Here is a 22275-nt window from a genome sequence, read left to right as displayed (position 1 = left end):
GCAGCGTACTGTCCAATTCACCTCTTCCCCATTGAGGACATTGTTCCACCTCAGTTCATGTGGAAGAGAGTCAGACAGATACCAGGGCCTGTCCCCTCAGGGCAGGGGGCAGACCTGCAAGCCATGTATGGGCTGATTCACTGCAGGAAGCTGGAGTACCTCCTCCCGCCCCATCCCAGAAGGGGAAGCCCACAAGCATTGGAGAAACTCAGAAAAAATCACTCTTGCCCTGGAAATGTGTGGGCTGGAAAGTCAATTGGACACTGTGGGGGTGGGTGAGTGGGTGGTGCTGCCTGCAGGAGTTGATGGAAATCTGGGGAATGTAAAATAGATTAGTAAGGGATTAGTATAAAATGGGGTCATGGTTAACACAGACTCGGTGGGCCTGCTTCCATGCTGTATCACGCAATGGCTCTACGACTCCCTGACCCCAGAGACCCTATGCCCCATGGCAGTGCAGCTCAAATGAGGCAAATAGAGGGAGAGAAACAACAAACTGCTGGTTTACCAAGGAAAGACACAGCAAAATGCTGGAGTAACTTAGTGAGTCAGGCAACTTCCCTGAAGAACATGTAGGAAAATAACCACAGATGCTGGTACAAATCGAAGGTATCACAAAATGCTGGAGTAACTCAGCGGGTCAGGCAGCATCTCTGGAGAGAAGGAATGGGTGACGTTTTGGGTCGAGACCCTTCTTCAGACCTGACTGAAGAAGGGTCTCGGCCCGAAATGTCACCCATTCCTTCTCTCCAGAGATGCTGCCTGACCTGCTGAGTTACTCCAGCATTTTGTGATACTTTCCTGAAGAACACGAATAAGGTGATTTTTCGGGTAAGGACTGATACATTCTGAAGAAGGGTCCGGTCCCAAAACATCACCTCTCCACGTTCTTCTCCGATACTGCCTGACCCGGTGAGTTGCTCTAGCATTTAGTGTCTTTGTTCAGGGACACAGTTGGTTATCTATATGAGGTTACCCTGGAATCACTCGTTGCTGGCCGGTTCTCACCTCACACCTCTTCCTCATCTTTTTATACTGACCACATCCCCTCCACTCTTTCAGACCCAGATGGAGGGGCTCGACCCACAATGTCACACTGATGCGCCCACCAACTGGGTATCTGATATGAGGAAGCGGGGCTGGCTTGCTCACTGGGGGCAAGGGTCAATCACTGGCTGACCATGGCATGCTTAGCGTTTGCACACAAGGTGTTGGTGAAGCTGGGTGTGGGCTCATAATGCTTCAGTAAAGTTTACCCACCTATGTGTGCAACAGTGTGTGACACACTCACTAATGCGGCCAAATAGAAGATGCACACTCACAGCTATTGCAGCACGCTAGTAGTTATAACACTCACTTGCAGTAAGAGCTGGTGGAAGGTTCTATGTACAATGATGGTGAATATGGTAAGAACAATGTAATGGTGACTGTTATGCTGTCTCAGCTGAGTGATGGACTCTGAGGGCTGTGGAGCGTTTCAGTGGCAGTGTGCAGGAAGCAGGCTATCCAATTAATGGAAGGTTGCTGAGTTGTCAGCAGGGTTTCAGCTCGTGGGTCTGCATCAATCTATCAATGTTGTAGATCAGCACCTTCAACGTGACAGAGAGGAGGTGGAACATTTGGCAGGAATGATCGTGTCTTGTTGTCACCCTCTGCCCTAGTTAAGATTGGGGCATATCACGTGGCATCCAGTCAGACTACCTCCTGCCCCTCCAGCACTGTTCTCTATTGTCCTCGTTAGCTGATGCTGTCCATGCACTGAAGAGTTCAGGCAAGCCCACTTCAAAAATTTCCAAACAAATGTAATAATATACATTGTGGAACCAACCATTGGCAGTATTAGAATGGTGGTCAGAGTCCAGACCACTTGTGTTGAGTGGCTTCCTGCTGTACAACTGCTCCATGGAGAACAGTCCTTGTTTCCAAAGCTGCACGCAGTGACTACAATGGGAAGCAGTTTGTTTCCTCATATCATTTCCTTTGAAGTACTTAAATGAGTTATTGTGTTTATTAACGCATGTTAATGATTCTAGAACATGATGGAACATTTTATGTTTATTTGCGAGGGAATATCGGGTGCATGAGTAGCATGTCAGTGCATGCGTGTTTAATTATGTGTCTGTGTGTGCGTGTGTGACTGTGGTATGTGTGAGCAAGGTGGGTTCCATCCATGCAGACCGTGACAGCGCCCCCTTCCTTGGATGCCACTCTGATCTTTGTCACTGGCTGACAGGCCAGGAGAGGCCAATCCCAGCATCATTGATAACAGCCGGGTCCACATATCTGATGTTGGTTTGGCCACCTCGTCAGCCTACTCTTTATAAATCCCAGGCATTGCCGCCAGAGGGGAAAAGAAGCAAAAGAGGAAGAAAGAGAAGTAGGAGAGAGCAAGTGGGGCACCTCCATGTTAGGTGTGTTCACCTGTCGCAGGTACGAGGAAGACTGAGCCACTGGGACAAACCCAAGACCACCAGCACCACTTTGTGGTCAAGACAGGGCTGCCGGGAAGAAGCCGTAGACAGCCGGCACCTCTACCTGAATGTGGCCGGGGCAAGCCAGAGACGCCAGGTCTCTTCCTGCCCGTGGACAATGAGGAACTGTGCCCACACAGAGGCAAGAACTGAACCGCCAGGATACATAGAAACATAGAAAATAGGTGCAGGAGTAGGCCATTCGGCCCTTCGAGCCTACACCGCCATTCAATATGATCATGGCTGATCATCCAGCTCAGTAACCTGTACCTGCCTTCTCTCCATACCCCCTGATCCCTTTAGCCACAAGGGCCACATCTAACTCCCTCTTAAATATAGCCAATGAACTGGCCTCAACTACCTTCTGAGATAAGTCTGAGATCGCAAGCACAGCCTCTTCAATCCCAAAGCTGAGCTGCCAGGATAAACCTGAGGCCACCAGTGTTTCCGCCTGTGACTGAGCTGCCGGGACAAGCCCGAGATCCCCAGCGCCGACGCACATGTGCCCAGGCGGTGAAGGACAGCGCCCCCGTGTGGACCTGGACCTTCTTACCACAGTAAATAAAATATACCACGTGGGTTCACCCCACTGTGAGGGTCCGTGAGGCCACTACCGAACCTGGAGTGGTCTCTGACGCCACGCAAGGCACAGTGGACATGATATTCACCGCACAACAGCTCCGTGAGAGATGTAGGGAGCAACACCAGTAGGGGTGCCAACTATTTCACTCCCAAATACGGGACAAGGTGACATCACCGCCCCACGCCCCTCGTGACTTCACTCAGCCAGCAGCCATGTGCTTCCGCTCCACCAATGGCGGCCGCCCGGGCCGGGAGGCGGGTTGCTACGCAGCCTCCGTTAGGCAGCGCCCGGGCCTCTGGACCTAAGCTAAAATCTCAGAAACCTAGAATGTCGGGACCTAAACTGTCGGGACCTACAGCGCCCCCCCCCCCCTACAGCGCCCCCCCCCCCCTACAGCGCCCCCCCCCCTACAGCGCCCCCCCCCTACAGCGCCCCCCCCCCCGGGCCTACAGCCCCCCCCCCCCAGGGCCTACAGCGCCCAGGCCTACATTATCACCAACATTATCTCCTTGGGAGCAGTGGGAGGATGAGCAGACCGATGTCAGTGTCCTCTCCCAGGCCGACGTCCCAGCATGGGGACCCTGGTTACTCTCAGTCACTTCCATTGGGGTCCACATCGTCCAGATGCCTGAACATTACACGTCTGAAACAGGCGGTCTGTTTGGAGTTCTGTCATGGGAGGAGGTTCAAGGACGTTCTCAATAGGACCTGGAACAATCCCGCCCACTGCTGGGAATCCCTGCCCCTCACGCCATGTGAGAAGGGGACGAGCCCGTTGGGATGGGCTTGCCAACTTCTCAGCCATGCGCCAGGTGTGTTTAGACGGCCTGTGTGACTGGTGGAAGGGATGCACGGCCTCACAAACTCCCCCCCGGCCTGTCAGCCCCCTCCTACCCTGCCTGGTGAAGAGTGTGTGGGTCCCCACATCAGGCTCCGAGCCCACACACTCGAGTGGCAGCAACTCACTCGCCATCCCCAGGAACTGCCTAAGGAGGTGTGTGTATGCACGTGTGTCTGTGTGCATGCGGGTGTGTGTGGCTGTGCATGATCGATGTGCGTGATCTGTGTGTCTCTGCATGTGTGTGTGTCTGCGTGTGTGTGTGTGTGTCTGTGTGTGTATGTGCATGCATGCGTGTATATTGGGTGTACGAGTGTTTGCTTCTATCTGCGTGTATGTTTCAAAGGTTTTAAAGGTCTGTTTATTGTCACGTGCACCAATTAAGGTACAGTGATATTCGAATTACCATACAGCCATACCAAGAAAAAGCAACAAGACACACAACTACGTAAAAGTTAACATAAACATCCACCACAGCGGATTCCCCACGTTCCTCACTGTGATGGAAGGCAATAAAGTCCAAACTTCTTCCCTCTTTATTCTCCCGTGGTCGGGGCAGTCAAACCATCCTGCGTCGGGGCGATCGAAGCTCCCGCGTCGGGGCAATGGAAGCCCCTGTGGCTTGGAGCTCTCACAGTCAGTCTCTAACCAGGGACCGTGAGATCCACAATGTTAAAGTCTGCAGGCTTTAAAGTTGGAGCTCCGAGGTCGATCCCCGGCAAATATCTGTGCATATATCTGCATGTGTGTGCAAGTGTGTCTGCATGCATGTGTGTCCACGTGTCTATCTCTCTACAAACCATGCTGTGCGTGGGGAACAGTGGGACCATCAAGGGTGAACGGCTCAACGTACCACTGCTCTAATCTGATAATCCTCTCATTCTTCTCAAGCCTGTTCGGCAGGAGGAGTGTGAGTGTGTCAGTATGAGTGCCGTGAGTGTGTCAGTATTGTACGTATATGCGAGTGTCAGTGTTGTATGTCCATGTGAGTGACTTTGTGTGTGAGTGTGCCAGTGTTATACGCCTGTGTATCAGTGAGTGACCCAGTGTGTGAGTGTGCCAGTGTTGTACGCCTGTGTGTGTGGGTGTGAGTGGCCCAGTGTGTGAGTGTGCCAGTGTTGTACGCCTGTGTATCAGTGAGTGGCCCAGTGTGTGAGTGTGCCAGTGTTGTACGCCCGTGTATCAGAGTGAGTGGCCCAGTGTGTGAGTGTGCCAGTGTTGTACGCCCGTGTATCAGAGTGAGTGGCCCAGTGTGTGAGTGTGCCAGTGTTTTTCCTCCTGTGTATCAGTGAGTGACCCAGTGTGTGAGTGTGCCAGTGTTGTACGCCCATGTGTGTGGGTGTGAGTGGCCCAGTGTGTGAGTGTGCCAGTGTTGTACGCCCGTGTGTGTGTGTGTGAGTGGCCCAGTGTGTGCCAGTGTTGTACGCCCGTGTATCAGAGTGTGCCCAGTGTGTGCCAGTGTTGTACGCCCGTGTATCAGAGTGTGTGTGTGTGAGTGGCCCAGTGTGTGCCAGTGTTGTACGCCCGTGTATCAGAGTGAGTGACCCAGTGTGTGAGTGTGCCAGTGTTGTACGCCCGTGTGTGTGGGTGTGAGTGGCCCAGTGTGTGAGTGTGCCAGTGTTGTACGCCCATGTGTGTGGGTGTGAGTGCGGTGTGTGAGTGTGCCAGTGTTGTACGCCTGTGTGTCAGTGAGTGACCCAGTGTGTGAGTGTGCCAGTGTTGTACGCCCGTGTGTGTGGGTGTGAGTGGCCCAGTGTGTGAGTGTGCCAGTGTTGTATGTCTGTGTGTGTGGGTGTGAGTGGCCCAGTGTGTGAGTGTGCCAGTGTTGTACGTCTGTGTGTGTGGGTGTGAGTGGCCCAGTGTGTGAGTGTGCCAGTGTTGTACGCCCATGTGTGTGGGTGTGAGTGGCCCAGTGTGTGAGTGTGCCAGTGTTGTACGTCTGTGTGTGTGTGTGGGTGTGAGTGGCCCAGTGTGTGAGTGTGCCAGTGTTGTACGCCCGTGTGTGTGTGGGTGTGAGTGGCCCAGTGTGTGAATGTGCCAGTGTTTTTCCACCTGTGTATCAGTGAGTGACCCAGTGTGTGTGTGTGCCAGTGTTGTACGCCCGTGTGTGCGGGTGTGAGTGCGGTGTGTGAGTGTGCCAGTGTTGTACCCCCGTGTGTGTGTGTGGGTGTGAGTGCGGTGTGTGAGTGTGCCAGTGTTGTACCCCAGTGTGTGTGTGTGTGTGTGAGTGCGGTGTGTATGGTGTGGTTGTACCTCACTGTGACAGTAACACACTGATGGTCTGGCGATGGACTTTGCTCTCTCCACAGTTGGCGGGATGTGGTATCCTGGGCGTGGGCATCTGGCTGGCCGTAACCCAGGGCAACTTTGCCACGCTCTCTGCTACCTTCCCCTTCCTATCTGCTGCCAACCTGCTCATTGGCACTGGAACTGTGGCGATGGTAGTTGGATTTCTGGGGTGTGTTGGTGCCATCAAAGAAAACAGGTGTCTCCTGATGTCCGTGAGTATCTAAGCAGCATCTCACGCCCCCGCCCTCTCTCCCCCCTCCCCCCTTCCCTCTCTCCCCCCCCCCGCTCTCTCTCCCCCTTCCCTCTCTCCCCCTTCCCTCTCACCCTCTCCCTCTCACCCCCTCCCTCTCTTCCCCGCTCTCTCTCCCCCTGCCCTCTCTCCCCCCTTCCCTCTCTCCCCCTTCCCTCTCTCCCCCGCTCTCTCTCCCCCTCCATCTCTCCCTCCTCCCTCTCTCCCCCCTCCCTCTCTCACCTACCCTCTCTCCCCCACCCTCTCTCCCCCTCCCTCTCCCCTCTTCCCTCTCTCCCCCTTCCATCTCTCCCCCGCTCTCCCCGTCCGTCTCTCCCCTCCCTCTCTCCCCCCTCCATCTCTCCCCCCTCCCTCTCTCCCCCCCTCTCTCCCCCCTCCCTCTCTCCCCCCTCCCTCTCTCCCCCCTCCCTCTCTCCCCCCCTCCCTCTCTCCCCGTCCCTCTCTCCCCTCCCTCTCTCCCCCCTCCCTCTCTCCCCCTTCCCTCTCTCCCCCCTTCCCTCTCTCCCCTTCCCTCTCTCCCCTTCCCCCTCTCCCCCCTCTCCCCTTCCCCCCTCCCCCTTCCCCACTCCCCCCTCTCCCCCTCCCCCTCTCCCCCTTCCCCCCTCCCCCCTTCCCCCCTCCCCCCTTCCCCCTTCCCCCTCTCTCTCCTCTCTCACTCCCTCTCTCCCCAGACACAAAGCCATTCACACACTCACCCTAATATACAACACAGGCACACTCACACTACTTGCACCGACTCATTCACACAGATATACAATACATACACTCACACACAAAGCCACATGCAGTGACACACTTACACAAACATACAACACTGCCACATTTACACTACTCACACATACATACTCACACATCACGCTTCTACATGCCTTCTGGTCACTCTTCCTGTACGTGCCTTCTAGGCACTCTTCCTGCTCACACTTGCTGCTCACACTTCCTGCCAACACCTGCTTCATTTCCAGCTCACACTCAGCCTGCTCACATCTGTTCACCCCTGCCCTGCCGACACTTCCTGCTCACACCAATTGCCCATTACCTCCCACACCTGCTCACGCACACAGCTCATGCCTGTTGATCACACCTCCTTCTCACCAATTGTTCACACCTAATTACACCTCTAAACTCACCCTGTGCTCACATTCCTTGTTACTTCCACCTGCCCTTCGCATTTCCCCTAAGCTGCCCCTCGGGTGAAATCCCCGCACACATCCCCACCCACGTTTACCCCTCCCTCGTGCCCCTCAGACCCCCCCCCCCCCTCTCATCACTCCCCCTCCCACCCTGCTACTGCTCACCTCCCCCCACTTACCCTGGCAGGTGTGCACTCAAAATCATGGAAGGGACGGGACAGGGAACGTTGTGGAGATGGGAACGAGGGTGACTGACAGAGGGGGAAATGGAGGGATATGCAGGGGGGGTGGTGTATGTTGTGGAGGGGGTGGGATGGAGGAGGTGTGATGGAGGAGGGTGGGACAGGAGGTGGTAAGGAGGGTGGGATGGGATTGTTACGGAGAAGGTAGGATGGAGGGGAGCAGGGTTTGTTATTAAGGGGGTTGTACAGGGATTGTTGTGGATGGGGTGGGATGGGTGTGTTATGGATGGGGGAGTGGGAATGTAATGATGGGGTGGGAGTGGGAATGTTGTGGATGGGGTGGGAGTGGGTGTGTTATGGATAGGGTGGGAGTGGGAATGTTATGGATGGGGTGGGAGTGGGAATGTTGTGGATGGGGTGGGAGTGGGTGTGTTATGGATAGGGTGGGAGTGGGTGTGTTATGGATGGGGTGGGAGTGGGAGTATTAGGGATGGGGTGGGATGGGTGTGTTATGGATGGGGTGGGAGTGGGAATGTTATGAATGGGGTGGGAGTGGGTGTGTTATGGATGGGGTGTGTTATGGATGGGGTGGGAGTGGGAGTGTTATGGATGGGGGAGCGTTATGGATGGGGTGGAACAGGTTTTATTCTGGAGAGGGCGGGATGGGGTAATTTATGGAGGGGAGGGATGGGACAGTTAGTTGTGATGGGGGGATGTTATTGTGAGGGGGTTTTGGCGAGTATTGAAGGAGTGGGTCAGGAGGGTGTTTCTAAGGATTGCGATGGGGAATGTTTCGGAGGGGGTGGGACAGGTAATCTCAGGGAAGGGTTGCGATGGAAGTTTGTGGAGGGATGAGTGGCACTGTGGTTTTTTTCATGTTTATTCTCCCCGTACTGACTGCTCCCTGTCTGGGCTTTTGGACAGTTCTTCACTCTGCTGTTGATGATCTTCATGCTGGAGCTGATCGGAGGAAGCCTCTTCTGCATCTACAGACTGCAGGTACGGTGGGGGAGGGAGGGGTTGTACACAGCCCCCAGCACCCACACCCCTGCCCCTCGGTTGTCCGTATGGGGCTGAGGTGGGAGAGGGCACCTTGGGAGCTGCCTGACCTCACGAGGACAGGAACACACGCGCTGAGCGAGGCCCACCTCCCTCAGCATCGCTCCCCCCAGTGTCCCGCAAACACTTTTATTCAAGTCAAAGGAACGGATGGAGCCGGTCAGCTTGTCCAGGGTCAGGGGTTGGTCCAGACTCTCGCGCCTTGCCGTCCTCCGCGACAAAGAACAGGGAGCTGTGAGAGGCCGTGGTGTCGGTGGCCTTTCTGCCACACGCACCAGCACTGAAGGATCTGCAGATCCTCAGCATGACCATCTGCGAGGATGTTAACGAGCCACTCTCATCCACAAGGCCGTGCATCACGGAGCTGGCCCTGTCGACCTTTTGGAAGAAGGGTGAGCATGTCTCATCGTGCTCCACGGAGTGGACTCTGGGCAGAAGGTGATCTTGGAGGATTCTGAGGCAAAGACTGAGGCTTGCCGGCCCTTCTTCTCTCAGTGTTCCTCCCTCACATCCACCCGGTGCCAGAGAGAGGCCTTGCGCTTTTCCACCTGCCCAGTCCTTGTTGAACTCCTCGACGTTCTCTGGACACAGCAGCCTCACATTTAACTTCCACGTCCCCTGCCTGCCTTGTGTCCTCCTGTGGGTGATGGGAGGTGGTGCCAAGCTAGTGCTCCTCTGCTTTGTTGAAAGGGCGGCAGGTTCCATGGTGCCTTGACCTTCTGCTCAGGTCTCTGAGTCGGGACTCAATCTGCCCCCTTCCCAATCTGGGACGAGTGAATCCAACTGAAGCTCCGACCAGTCTAAACCAAGCTGTGAGGGATCGGCCAATGTTTTACACACTGCACCTTCTACTGAGGCTGCCCGCTCACAGCCTCCTCAACAACACCGGGGCTCAGGCTGAAGGTGAGAGCAGGCAATCATACAGGGGTTGAGGGGTAGGTTATTTTACTCAGGAGTGATTGATATCTGCAACTCGCTGCCAGGGGAGGTGGTGTTATCAGATACCATCACATGTTTAAGAGCCATTGAGACAGACACTTGAATGGGCAAAGCAAGAAGGATTTGTGTAGGAAGGAACTGCAGATGCTGGTTTAAACCGAAGATAAACACAAAATGCTGGGGTAACTCAGTGGGACAGGAGGAAGGAATAGGTGACATTTCGGATTGAGACCCTTCCTCAGACAGGATATGAAGAAGGATATGGACCTAATATTAAGAAGAATATGGACCTAATTCAGGCACATGGGATTAGTGTAGATGATAAAATGGTTGCACTGAACAATTCTTGCAGAATCCTGGAATGAGAAATCAGCACTTCAAAATCTTTATCTTATCAACACCATTGAAATAAAGAGGCAATTAATTAAAGAAGGTGACACTTCAATTCACCATATTATTGTGAATGTAATCATATTATTATGTTATTTGCACAAATGTGAAGACATCGCAATTTTCTGACAGCTTCACTTGTGCTGTGGGTGTTTAGTTGTGGTACATGTCTTTTTCTTTCGAAGATAGAAGACTTAAAAACTTAACCTGATCTTGGTTTGTTAAGTTACTTCTGGTGAACACAATCAATTTTGAGATATTATGGTTCTGCAATCTAAAGGTAGGACCAAATAAATTCTCAGGGAACCAGTTCAGGAAGGAGTTGGAGATGTTGTTATGAGAGAAAATGCAGTAGAAATGCTGTAAGACTGAGATGAGGAGGATGGATGTAGAGCACAAAGGCTGGGAAAGAATAGGAACGGTTCAGAGGGACATGGGCCAAATGCAGGCGCAGAGGACCAGCAATGATGGGCATCTTGGTTGGCATGGACGAGCTGGGCCGAAGGGCCTGTTTCCATGCTGAGTCACTCTACAACGCCATAGCAGCCTGTGTCATTTCTTCATACGGACACAAAATGCTGGAGTAACTCAGACTGAAGAAGGGTCTTGACCAGAAACGTCACCCAGTCCTTCTCTCCAGAGATGCTGCCTGACCCGCTGAGTTACTCCAGCATTTCGTGTCTACCTGAGATTTTAACCAGCATCTGCAGGGTTTTTTTCCCCTACTCATTTCTTCGTACAATCTCCACACAGGATCCAAACCCTCCTAACACAAACCTCTCGCCTGTCTGCTTTCAGTTCGATGCGTACGCCCGTGAGGATCTGAAGGATGGCCTTCAGCTGTTTGGGACGGATGGAAATGTCGGTCTCACCAACGCCTGGAGTATCATACAGACAGATGTAGGTGCACCCTGCCTCCCCATGTCAACATCTTGCCTGTGGGTCTCTCCCTCGAGATCCCGAGACCCGGCCCTCTCCTCCACCACGGGCAAAGTAAAGTGAATCTCAGTGTGTCGTTGAGTTGGAGTCAGCCTGAAGTACAGGTTAATACAAACTGATTATCAGCCCAGCCAATGGCTCTTGGGCAGTGCTTGTCTGTGACAGTACTCACTGGTACAGTGCACCCCCACCTCCGAATCATTAAACGCCATCGTTTTCATTTGCTGGCCACATGACAAGCATGCTCATTAGAGGTGTGTACTGACCACGGGACAACGTGGGCGCTAGTGAACGTTAAAGAGGTACAAACAATAATCCCATCCTCTAAAAACCCCCTTCCAGTAAATACATTCCACACCCATCCCTCTCCAAAGATACGCAATAAATGCACATCATTGTATTAAATAACACGTGGGGAATCTTCACCCTGCTTTGCTTCACGACAAGAAGATCTCCTCTCGAGGGAGATCTGGAACTTGGTGGTCCCTGTTTGAAAAATACCCGACATGCCATCCATGACACGCAAAGATGACGAGACGTTTTTTCTATCCCCCCAAGGCAGGTGGGAGAGTTTGAATATGTTTAAGTCAGCCGCAGAGGCGGATTGATTCTTGATAAGCAAGGCGGTGAAAGGTTGCGGCAGGTAGTGCGGGACGCGGATCTGAGATTACAGTTGGGTCGGGATTGAACTTCTTAAATGGAGAACCAGGAATGAGGGACCGAATGGCCTCAGCCCACTCCTGGGCTATAAGTCTGTTTCCCCACAGAGCAGTTGCGTGTTGGATGCACGCGTGTGTACACGCATGTCTGCAACGTGATCGGTAGCCATTGGGGACCGTGTCCATTATTTATCTTCCTCTAGCCCCTCCCAAGAGAATGAGGTTGGAGGATGTGAAGGAAACAGGTGTGAGACGGTCAAAGCTGGCGAGGAAAGGTTAAAGGTGGAGGGTCACTCTCTGTTGGAGGTCGGCACAGTGGCGCAGTGGTAGAGTTGCTGCCTTACAGCACCAGAGACCCCGGTTTGATCCTGACTACGGGTGCTGTCTGTACAGAATTTGTACATTCTCCCTGTGACCACATGGGTTTTCTCCAGGTGCTCTGGTTTACTCCCACACTCCAAACACATGCAGGTTTGGAGGTTAATTGTCTTCTGTCCAATTCTATACTCCCCCAAGTGTATCGGATGGTGCCAATGTACAGGGTGATCGCTGGTCGGCGCGGACTGGGTGGGCTAAAGGGCCTGTTCCCAAACTCTAAAGTAAAGTCTGACAGTCACCGTGCATTTGTGAAGCTCACTGATCTATCCATTTTGCCCACTCCAGTTTAGATGCTGCGGAGTTTCAAACTACACTGATTGGTTTGAGGTTTTCAACGCAACGCAAGTCCCAGACTCCTGTTGCCGGGAATACACTGCGGCCTGTGGCCTGCACTCTCCAGACACCTGGTGGAAAGACGTAAGTATCAGAGCACCACAGCAGGCTTTCCCCTTGTGGAACGTTCCAGAAACAAGGGTCATGCTTTACAAATACTGGCTCGCGAGTTAGACGGAAACAAGCAAAGAAACAAGTGCTGGAGGAACACAGCGGGTCAGGCAGCATCTGTGGAAGTTTGGGATCGCATGGATTTTCTCTGAAATCTTCGGTTTCTGCTCATCTCGGTCCTGCCTGGCCAACATCTGCAAGAACGTGAGCCCAGTCTAGATACCCCAGCCAGGGGAAGTATTACCCAGCCGACATGCATCCAAACCCTGTGAATGTTTCAGTGTGATCATCTCTCAAACTCTTTGTGGTATAGGCCCAGCCAGCTTAATCTGCCTATATAGTTGAGGAATCAGACTACTGTACCCTCAATGCACTTTGTCTCTCCCAAGCATAACCTTTGGAAGCAAATGAACAGATGACGTTTCGGGTCAGGACCCTTCTTCAGACTGATAGAGCAGAGGGGGGAAAGCTGGTAGAAAGTGGTGAGGGGAAGGGGTGTGATATCCTGACCCAACATCATCAGTCCATTTCCCTTCACAGACTCTGCCTGACCTACTGAGTTCCTCCAGAACTTTTATGCTTAGAACAGTAGTTTTATACACAGCACTCCAGTCTACAGTCTCTTGTGTCTCCAAGCATGGCCTTCCTCAGGAAGGGAGACCGGACCTTTACACAGAGTTCCAGGTAGAAATCTCACGAAGGCCCTATACCATTGGAGCAGGGTCTCTCCTCTTGCATGGGGGATTTATGATAGCAATGTTCAAAAGATGTTTAAGAGACATTTAAAAAAGCAGAGCATGAAGGGATATAAACCACATGCAGGCAGATTGGATGACTTGATATTGGCATCATGGCAGGCATAGACATTGTGGGCTGAAGGGCCTGTCCTGTGCTGTACTGTCTGTGTTCTTAGACCAGCACACTATCTGCCCTCTGCACATTAACTTTCAGTGACTGTGTATTGGTAAGGGACTGAGGAGGATTGCATCATATTTTATTGGTTTATTGTTGCCCCTGAGATACAGTGAGAGGTTTTGTTTGCTTGCTATCTAGTCCGACCACTCTCTATAAGAGTACAGTCAAGTCATACTGTGTTTCAGCATTGTAGCTGTACAGTTACACAGAAAGTGCAGAGTTTAAAAAGTGCAAGGTCTGCAATGAGGTAGGTTGGGAGATTGTAACTACACCCTTTGCTCATGAGAGGACTGTCCAAGACTGATAATGACTGGGAAGAAATTGTTTCTGAACCTGGTGGCATGTGCTTTCAAGCTTTTGTACCTTCTGCCCAAGGGGAGAAAGGAGAAGACGGAATGGCCGGGGTGTGAGTGATCCTTAATTATGTGGGCTGATTTGCCAAGGCAGTGTGGAAGTATTGATGGAGTCAATTGGGAGCGGGGGAGGAGTGGGGGGGGGGGGGGGGGGGGGGGGGGGAGGGGGGGGGGGGGCTGTGTCCACTATGTGCAATATTGGACACAGTGTCTGGGGCTGTGTGCACCATGTGCAATATTGCTGGATAATCATCAGTCCAGTGGTTCTAGCGACAACCAGAGTCGATGGTGGATGCGGCAGGGAGTGTAAGATACCGTGCGTCTGGGGTCCAACTCCAGTACTCCCACACCACCCACACTGCAGCACTCCCACACCACCCACACTGAGCCTGACGCTCCACACTGGGCCTGGGCTTAATACACATTGTCCTCTCCCAACAGGCCTGCTATGAAAGAGTCAAGATGTGGCTTCAGGACAACCTGCTGGCGGTGGGGATCTTGGCACTGAGCACAGCCCTGGTGCAGGTACGTTAATCCCACCCACTGACGCAGCTCAGAGCCCACTGTATCCCCCAGGCTCCTACCTCCATGCTCCAATGAAGACCAGCACCAAAACCTGAGAAACAGGGGCTGGAATTGATCGGGGCATCCATTATATCCATTATATCTGTCTCAACGCGCAGCATCTTTTGGTACAATGCACTGCACTTTCAAATCGAGATTATTATTAGATGCTCAAATCCAATGAGGTACAGGTACACTAAACATTGGCACAACTTCATAGTGATGACATGTATGTGCAAGGCCAGGACATCTGCAATGTCGGCACACAGGAATATGTAGCTCCAACAAGCGCTTCTGTCCCACACTGTGTCCTCTACACCCAGCCTCTGTACCGCACTGCACTGTACTCTCTATCTAATCCCTGTACTGCACTGTGTCCATATCCAGCCTCTCTGTACCGCACTGTACTCTCTATCTGATCCCTGTACTGCACTGTGTCCTCTACATCCAGCCTCTAGGTACTGCACTGCACTCTCTATCTAATCCCTGTACTGCACTGTGTCCTCTATATCCAGCCTCTTTGTACCGCACTGTGTCCTCTACACCCAGCCTCTCTCTACTGCACTCTATATCTAATCCCTGTACCACTGTGTGCTCTACACTCAGCCTCTGTATTGCACTCTCTGTATCTAGTCCCTGTACCTCTGTGTCCTCTACATCCAGCCTCTGTATTGCACTCTCTGTATCTAGTCCCTGTACCTCTGTGTCCTCTACACCCAGCCTCTGTATTGCACTCTCTGTATCTAGTCCCTGTACCTCTGTGTGCTCTACATCCAGCCTCTGTGCTGCACTCTCTGTATCTAGTCCCTGTACCTCTGTGTCCTCTACATCCAGCCTCTGTATTGCACTCTCTGTATCTAGTCCCCATACCTCTGTGTCCTCTACACCCAGCCTCTGTATTGCACTCTCTGTATCTAGTCCCCATACCTCTGTGTCCTCTACACCCAGCCTCTGTTCTGCACAAAGCCCTCGCCCACAGCCCCACTCAGTACATTGCAGTGTTCTCTCTGTGTCCACCCGCCTGTCCACTCTGCTCTGTCCCTGCGTTGCCCCTGTGGCTGGAGACTGACGCTGCCCCTCCCTCTCTCTCTCCCGCAGGTGGTGGGGCTGACCCTGGCTATGGTGATGTACTGCCGGGGCGGTGAGGATGAGCGAGTGCTACACCTAGCGTCGCTCCCCGGCACGCTGCTGCTGCCCGCCCGCTGGACCCCTGGACCTGCCTCCCCTCCCCGGTATCCCCGGCACCCCACGCCCACCTCGGATGTCCTGCGGCTCCATCCCTCCCTGGGCCCCGGCTCGGATCCCTGGTGGTTTCCGCCGTGAAGCTGTGAGACGGGCCCACGGGCGGGGGTCGTGTCCCCTGGGGCAGCAAGACGTGTGAGGAGGGGGCCTGGGTCTGGGTGACAAGGGGCTGGCAGGTTCACGCGTCTCCCTTGGCACTGGGAGCCCTGCATGTGTAGAGGGTGTACTGGCACAGAGGCAACAGCAGCACAGCCACAGCCCCATGGAGGGGCAGGGGGCAACGTTGAAGTGTGTGTGACTGGCCGGGTCACTGCCAGAGGCGTCAGGGCCAGCAGCGTGGTGTGGAGGTGGCTGCTCCAAGCGAGCGCTGAGAGATTCATCCCTCTGGCGATGTCCCCTGGAACAACTGCAAGCTCACAGCTGCTGTGAGCTGCCACTCTGGACGAGGTTGGTCGCCTGCAGTGGGCCACACATCTCACGCCAATTGTAAACGCACTTAAAATGTGACCTGTGCCCTGACTGCGACCAACCTGTTGCTTGCCAACATCACAAAGCGAGGCAGCAGGGACTGGAAGGCAAACAGTGTCACTCCTGGAGCATCAAATACTCCGCACCAGACACACAACAGGCGGCTGGCTCCACACTAACACCACAGGTGACAGGCTGAGCACACAGGCCCTTGGGTTTCAGGTAACCCAGAACACAAGAAGTCCACGCCGTGTGAACATTGAGAGCGTGTCTGTCTGACACTGTGCGAATCCCCGGTCAGAGGCATCAGCTGGGGAGAGCAGAGTGGCCGTGACACTACCCGACGGCTGGTCAGAGTGGGGCAGGGGCTTTGGCCGTCTGTGTGTGTGTGTGTGTGGGGTGGGGTGGGGTGGGGTGGGGGTGGGGGGCAGCCGGATGGGTCAGTAACTCCACACCGGACAGGTACAGAGCAGCGCCAGTCTGTCAAATGTGTGGTGGGCTGCCGGACTACTTGCTGCAGTCGCTACCCGACACCAGGACGTCTCAGCGTTTGTACCACTTGATTACAGTCCGTACAACAGAGCGATGTGCCAGCCCACTACAGAGCAGTGATTAATGTTAAGGCGGTGACTTTACCACAGAATGCTCCGGGACATTGTATTAACTAACTGAACACAGCACAGTACAACGAGAAAGCTCACAATCTTTCTGGTTATGTTTTTTCCCCCCATCTGTTACAGTAAGTTAGGCCAATAATGTATCAGCGTGTTGCAACACAGAGGGCCATTGATGTACCAGTGAAATGTGGGATGTTATACCTCCATCTCTCACCCATCCATGGATTTTATAGAAGCATTTACAACACGGTGTGTCACCACCTTGCTCAGTATTGCAGTCTGGGGTGGTCGGTGTCTGGTCTCGGCCTACTACTCTGCAATAGGATCATGATGTTAACAGTCTGTGTCAGCACAGTGGGAAGATGCAAACTGTTTTCATGTCACGTTATAAATGGTGTCTTCACGTAGACATCACTATTACTCATCAATTGTAATCTTGTTTTCTAAACTGTCAAAGACTGGTGCAAATATAAGCAAAGCCCCTCCTTCCCAAATCAAGTTAAACCTTTCCCCACCTGAAATCACCAAATGTAGAAGCAAGGAACTGCAGATGCTGGTTTTACAACAAAAATAAAACCCCAGTTTAAAGCTAAGATTCAGACTGAAGAAGGGTCCCAACCCGAAACGTCACCTGTCCATGTTCTCTGCAGATGCTGCCTGAACTGCTCGGTTACTCCGGTACTTTGTTTCATTCTGCAAATCTTAGCTTCAAACTTGAAGATGAACTGGCATTGGTGGAGAGATCCCGTGTCCACTGTTTGTGGAGGTGAGGTCGGCCTCACAATAATACCCTTCAATCCAAGGTTCACCAAGTACGGTGGCGCAGCGGTAGAGTTGCTGCCCTACAGCGCTTGCAGGGCCGGAGACCCGGGTTCGATCCCGACTGCGGCCGCTGTATGTCCGGCGTTTGTACGTTCTCCCCGTGACCGCGTTGGTTTTTAGAATTCATTCCCGATCATTTACCTTGTACAGAAGCAGGTGTAAATGTTCTCTGTCCCTTCAGTATACTAACCACCTCACCCAATGAACGGGCCATTCATTTACATGCCAGGACCTCATCCAGTCCCCACTGAGGTGGTAATGTAGTTGCAACCCTTCCTCACTCTCACCTGACTGGTGTACACAGTGTCCCAGTCTACGTCGTGAGTAAAGATCTGGTGAATCAGTGATGTCTGACACTGCACACATGGATGATAGACGCACAATACTGGAGTAACTCAGCGGGACAGGCAGCATCTCTGGAGAGAAGGAATGGGGCTTTTCGGGTTGAGACCCGTCGCCCATCCCGAGAAGCGTCACCCATTCCTTCTCTCCAGAGATGCTGCCTCTCCCGCTGAGTTACTCCAGCATTTTGTGCCTCCGGTGTCGACCAGCATCTGCAGTTCCTTCCTACGCACTGCACACGTGGGGACTATTTACCCATACAGACTTCCCATTGGGATGAGCCCAGAATATTTTTATTGTAGTGGTGGAACTCTGCCACTGTGCAATCAAGTGCCAAGAGTGTTTAATTGTTACATGAAATTCTTACTTGCTGCAGCTTCACAGGCACATGAATGCAACAATGCAATAAATAAACATACAATGATCAATAATACAACAAATGATCAGTTGTACTAGGTATCCAGACCCGTAATAGTGCAAGCTGAAGTACACAGTGCACCTTCATACAAAGTCCAGTGGTTTGTTGCTGAGGTAGGGTTTTCCGTGAGGGTTGCACAGGGTGGTCCAAGTGTTTGTGAGGGTTGGAACGGGGGTCTGAGCTGCGGACACCACACAAGAGGGGCAAGGCCGGTCTTGGTTCTAACTCCTTCCTTGCACAGTAGTAGGCTGGGGTGTGAGCATACACAGGGCTCGGGTCACAAGCTGTCCACTGTCACTGCTACATGCCAGCTCACTTCCCCATGGATAGATATGAGCTGGGTGAGAAGCACGTGGCTACTGCTTTTGCCGTCACCCAGTCTTAAACCTTCCCTCCCATACAACCCATTACCCTGTCACTGCCCCTGGTTATCACTGGCCCAAGAACCAGCTGTGCCAGTGACGGCAGTGCCAGGCTGCCTGATGCCCATCTCAAGCTACAATCACTCCCTGGGTTACCACCCGGCAGACACAAGGCATGCCTGTGAGTGTCTGCTGTTTGGGGAGGCAACCACAAGCCTGGCACAGTTGGGTTTTTAACGGCATGCCTTTGCAAAGCTTTCTCAGTTGGGGCTGATGAGACTGGCAGGGCCCACCAGCACGATGTGCGGCATTGTGCTCTGCCCAGCTGGCGTGAATGGGGGGGGGGGGGGGGGGGGAAGGTCTATCTGGGGAAGGTGACATGAGTCCGGGGTGGATATCTGGGGACACAGTGGGAGCTCAGGATCATATCGCATCGAAATCAGCCCTTCAGCCTAACTCACCCACGCTAACCAAATTGCCCAATCCAGCTAGTTCCCTCTTGCCAGTAACTGCCCTGTACCCCTCCAAACCTTTCCTATCCATGTACCTGTCCAAGGATCTTTTAAATGTTGTAATTGCACCTGCCTCCACCGTTTCCACCACCAGCTTGTTTCACACCCACCACCTTTTGTGTTAAAAGGTGCCCCTAACGTTCCTATTAAATCTCACCTCTCACCTGAAACATGCCCTCTAGTTTTAGATGCCCGAAACTGGGGAAAAGTGTGGCTATTCGCCTTATCTATGCCCCGACTAATTATATTTACCTCTATAAGGTCACCCATCAGCCTCCAATGCTCCAGAAAAAAAGACCCAGCCTATCCTTATAACTCAAACCCTCCAGATCTAGTAACATCCTGGTGAATATTTTTTGCACCCTCTCCAGTTTAACGACATCCTTCCAAAAGCAGGACAACCAGAATTGTGCAGTTTTCCAAATGCGGCCTTACCAAAGACTTGTACAGATGTAACGTAATATCCCAACTCCCTTACTCAATACACTGATCAATGAAGGCAAGTGTGCCAAATGTCTTTGTCACCGACATGGAACAATGTACCTGCCCCCTCGGTATCTCTGCTCTACAACACTTGCCAGGTCCCTACGATTTATTGTATATGTCCCACCCTGGTTTGTCCTACCGAAATACAACATCTTGCTTTATCTAAATTAAACTCCATCAGCCATTCCTCAGCCAATTCCTTGGTCCAATTGATTCCCTCATAATTGTGAACAACCTTCTTCTCAGTTCGCCACAGCACCAAACCATACAAACCATGCCATCTACAGTGACAGCCAAATGATTAAATAACAAACAATAGTGGACCCAGCACCAATCCTTGTGGTACACCACCTGTCACAGGCGGCCAGCATGAAAAACAACCCTCTACACCCACCCTGTCTCCTACTTTCAAGCTAATTTAGTGGCTACCCCAACCGACACTGATACAAAACATGGAAGATGAAGAGTAAGTTTCATATTTAGGCAGGGCATTGATCAGACATAGAGGATTTGATCGAGGAAGCTCACGGTGTCAGGATGGCAGGACAAAGCAACCCCAAATCCCCATAGAGAAAAGGTAAGAGTAACTGTGCTCAACGTCAATGACTGAATGTGGCTTCAAGGAGCCCTGGTAAAACTGAAGTCCATGGGCATTAAGGAGAAAACATTCCACGTTGGAGTCAAACCTCTCACAAAGGAGGTTGATTGTGTTTGTCAAAGTCCAATCATCCTAGTGCCAGGATATCATTACAGGAGTTCCTCAGGGCTGTGACCCAGGGCAAACTATGTTCAGCTGCTTCAGCAAGGTCAGAGCTGGCATGCTCACTGATGATTGCACAATGTTCAACTCTCGACTCGTCAGTAAATGAAGCAGCCCATGATGCATACAGCAGGCACGAGGCAACATCCTGTGCTCCCTGTCACACCCGAACCTTGCTTCCTGCGCTCTCTTTAACAGACGTAAGGCCCTGCTTCCTCTGTTCCTTTTCAACACATTGGGACTATGGTTCGGGTACTCACCCACACACCGGGGCTCCGGTACCCACACTCCTTAACTTACCTGGCACTGTTTCTCTTGCTCTCTTGAAACCTACCGGGCTCACTAGAAAATGTATTATTCCACAGCGTAACATCTGACACAAAAGTAAATTAGTGGTGAATAGTGTTTATCTGATTGGAAAGATGTAGCAAGTGGGCCAACGTAGGGATTCGTGCTGGGACCTTGTCGTTTGTAATATATATAAATTACTTGGATGAGAATGTAGGGAATATCATTAGTATGTCTGTAGATGGCTGTGCAGAGTACAGCCCAAGTAACCAGCCACTGAAATCTCGTGGTACTGAAATCACTCGTGGTACCAGCCACTGAAATCTCGAAGACAAAAACAAATCTCCAGAAAACCTTTTCACGCAAAGGGTAGTGGGTGTATGGAACAAGGTAGTTGAGGCAGAGACTATCCCAGCGTTTAAGAAACATTTAGACAGGTACATGTATAGGACAGGTTTAGAAGGATATGGGCCAAACGCAGGCAGGTGGGACCTGTGTAAATGGGACATGTTGGCTGGTGTGGACAAGTTGGGCTGAAGGGCCTGTTTCCAGGCTGTAAGACTCTGTGACTAAAACCTCCCGTTTCATTAAAAAAGGAAACCAAGAGTACTCTCAAAATTTTTATTTCAAACCATGTTTTGTGAACCAGACATTTATCTCTGAGAGCTTCAAATATTGACCTCAGCTTCTGATTGTGCACTGGATCAGGCTCTGAGACCCACCGTGGCTACCTTCTGGGCAAGTCGTTGTGGGAATGATAATAGACAATAGACACAGACAATAGAATAGACAATAGACAATAATTTCACAGTAGATCATAGAAATAGTCCAGCCCCTGGCCCAGTTCCCAGATAGAGATCCCGGTGCCCAACTCTTTAGCCAGTTCTAACCGTAACTGTACGGACTGTGAAGAAAAAGAAAACAAAATTGGTGAGTAGTCCCATACAGACAAAAAAAACCACAACCCTGTCAAATGCTTAGAGTGGAAGACCTTTGAATTATTTGTATAAAGCCATTCTCGGCCACTTACAGCACTGAGGTTACCAAGTTTAATTGAGAGGCGGATGGTTCAATCATTTACACTTTGGCAGTAAGTGGATAGATAGGTCTCTGTAAGCAGCTGAAAGTAAAGGGTCGACACAAAGTGCTAGAGTAACTCAGAGGGTCAGGCAGCATCTCTGGAGAAAATGGCCTGGTCACATTTCGGGTCAGGAACCCTCATCAGATTGATTGGAGGGGGACTGGAAGGAAAAAGCTGCAAAGGAAAAGAGGCGGAACAAATCATGACGTCAGACGAGGGGGTTCCCTGATAGTCAGATTGTTGGACAAAGGTTAGATAAAGAACCAGGTGTGAGCCCTAGAGAGGTACATAGTTGCAAACCGTGAGGCTAAGGCTAGTATTTTTGGGGGTGGGGTGCCTCACCTGACGTCACCTGTTGCCGGCCGTGATTTGTCCTCCCTCTTTTCACTTCCATTTTTTCCCCACTCCCCTCTGCAATCAGACTGAAGAAGGGTCCTGACCCCCAAATGTCACCTGCCCATTTTCTCCAGAGATGCTGCCTGGCCCGCTGAGTT

General features: G+C 52.1%; 2 protein-coding genes across 4 annotated transcripts in view; one reads left to right on the top strand and one right to left on the bottom strand.

Moving 5' to 3' along the window:
• The window catches only part of LOC144602221 (tetraspanin-4-like), a 52450-nt gene extending 34489 nt beyond the window's left edge, over positions 1 to 17961 (top strand). For all 3 annotated transcript variants that reach the window (XM_078415047.1, XM_078415046.1, XM_078415045.1), the window contains 6 exons: positions 6202 to 6393; positions 8668 to 8742; positions 10930 to 11031; positions 12393 to 12524; positions 14261 to 14344; positions 15482 to 17961. In XM_078415047.1, the coding sequence (XP_078271173.1) occupies positions 6202 to 6393; positions 8668 to 8742; positions 10930 to 11031; positions 12393 to 12524; positions 14261 to 14344; positions 15482 to 15706 (810 nt within the window). In that variant the 3' untranslated portion in view covers positions 15707 to 17961. The remainder of the gene's footprint in view (positions 1 to 6201; positions 6394 to 8667; positions 8743 to 10929; positions 11032 to 12392; positions 12525 to 14260; positions 14345 to 15481) is intronic.
• A 3355-nt stretch (positions 17962 to 21316) lies between these two features.
• Positions 21317 to 22275, bottom strand: part of chid1 (chitinase domain containing 1) — an 89023-nt gene continuing 88064 nt past the window's right edge. The window contains exon 12 of the mRNA XM_078415053.1: positions 21317 to 21604. Within this exon, the coding sequence (XP_078271179.1) occupies positions 21506 to 21604 (99 nt within the window). The 3' untranslated portion in view covers positions 21317 to 21505. The remainder of the gene's footprint in view (positions 21605 to 22275) is intronic.

This window comes from Rhinoraja longicauda, chromosome 18 (assembly GCF_053455715.1).
Source record: "Rhinoraja longicauda isolate Sanriku21f chromosome 18, sRhiLon1.1, whole genome shotgun sequence".
NCBI classification, from domain to species: Eukaryota; Metazoa; Chordata; class Chondrichthyes; order Rajiformes; family Arhynchobatidae; genus Rhinoraja; species Rhinoraja longicauda.
The sequence above is the reverse complement of the archived record's forward strand: the minus strand, read 5'-3'. Positions and strand labels throughout refer to the sequence as shown.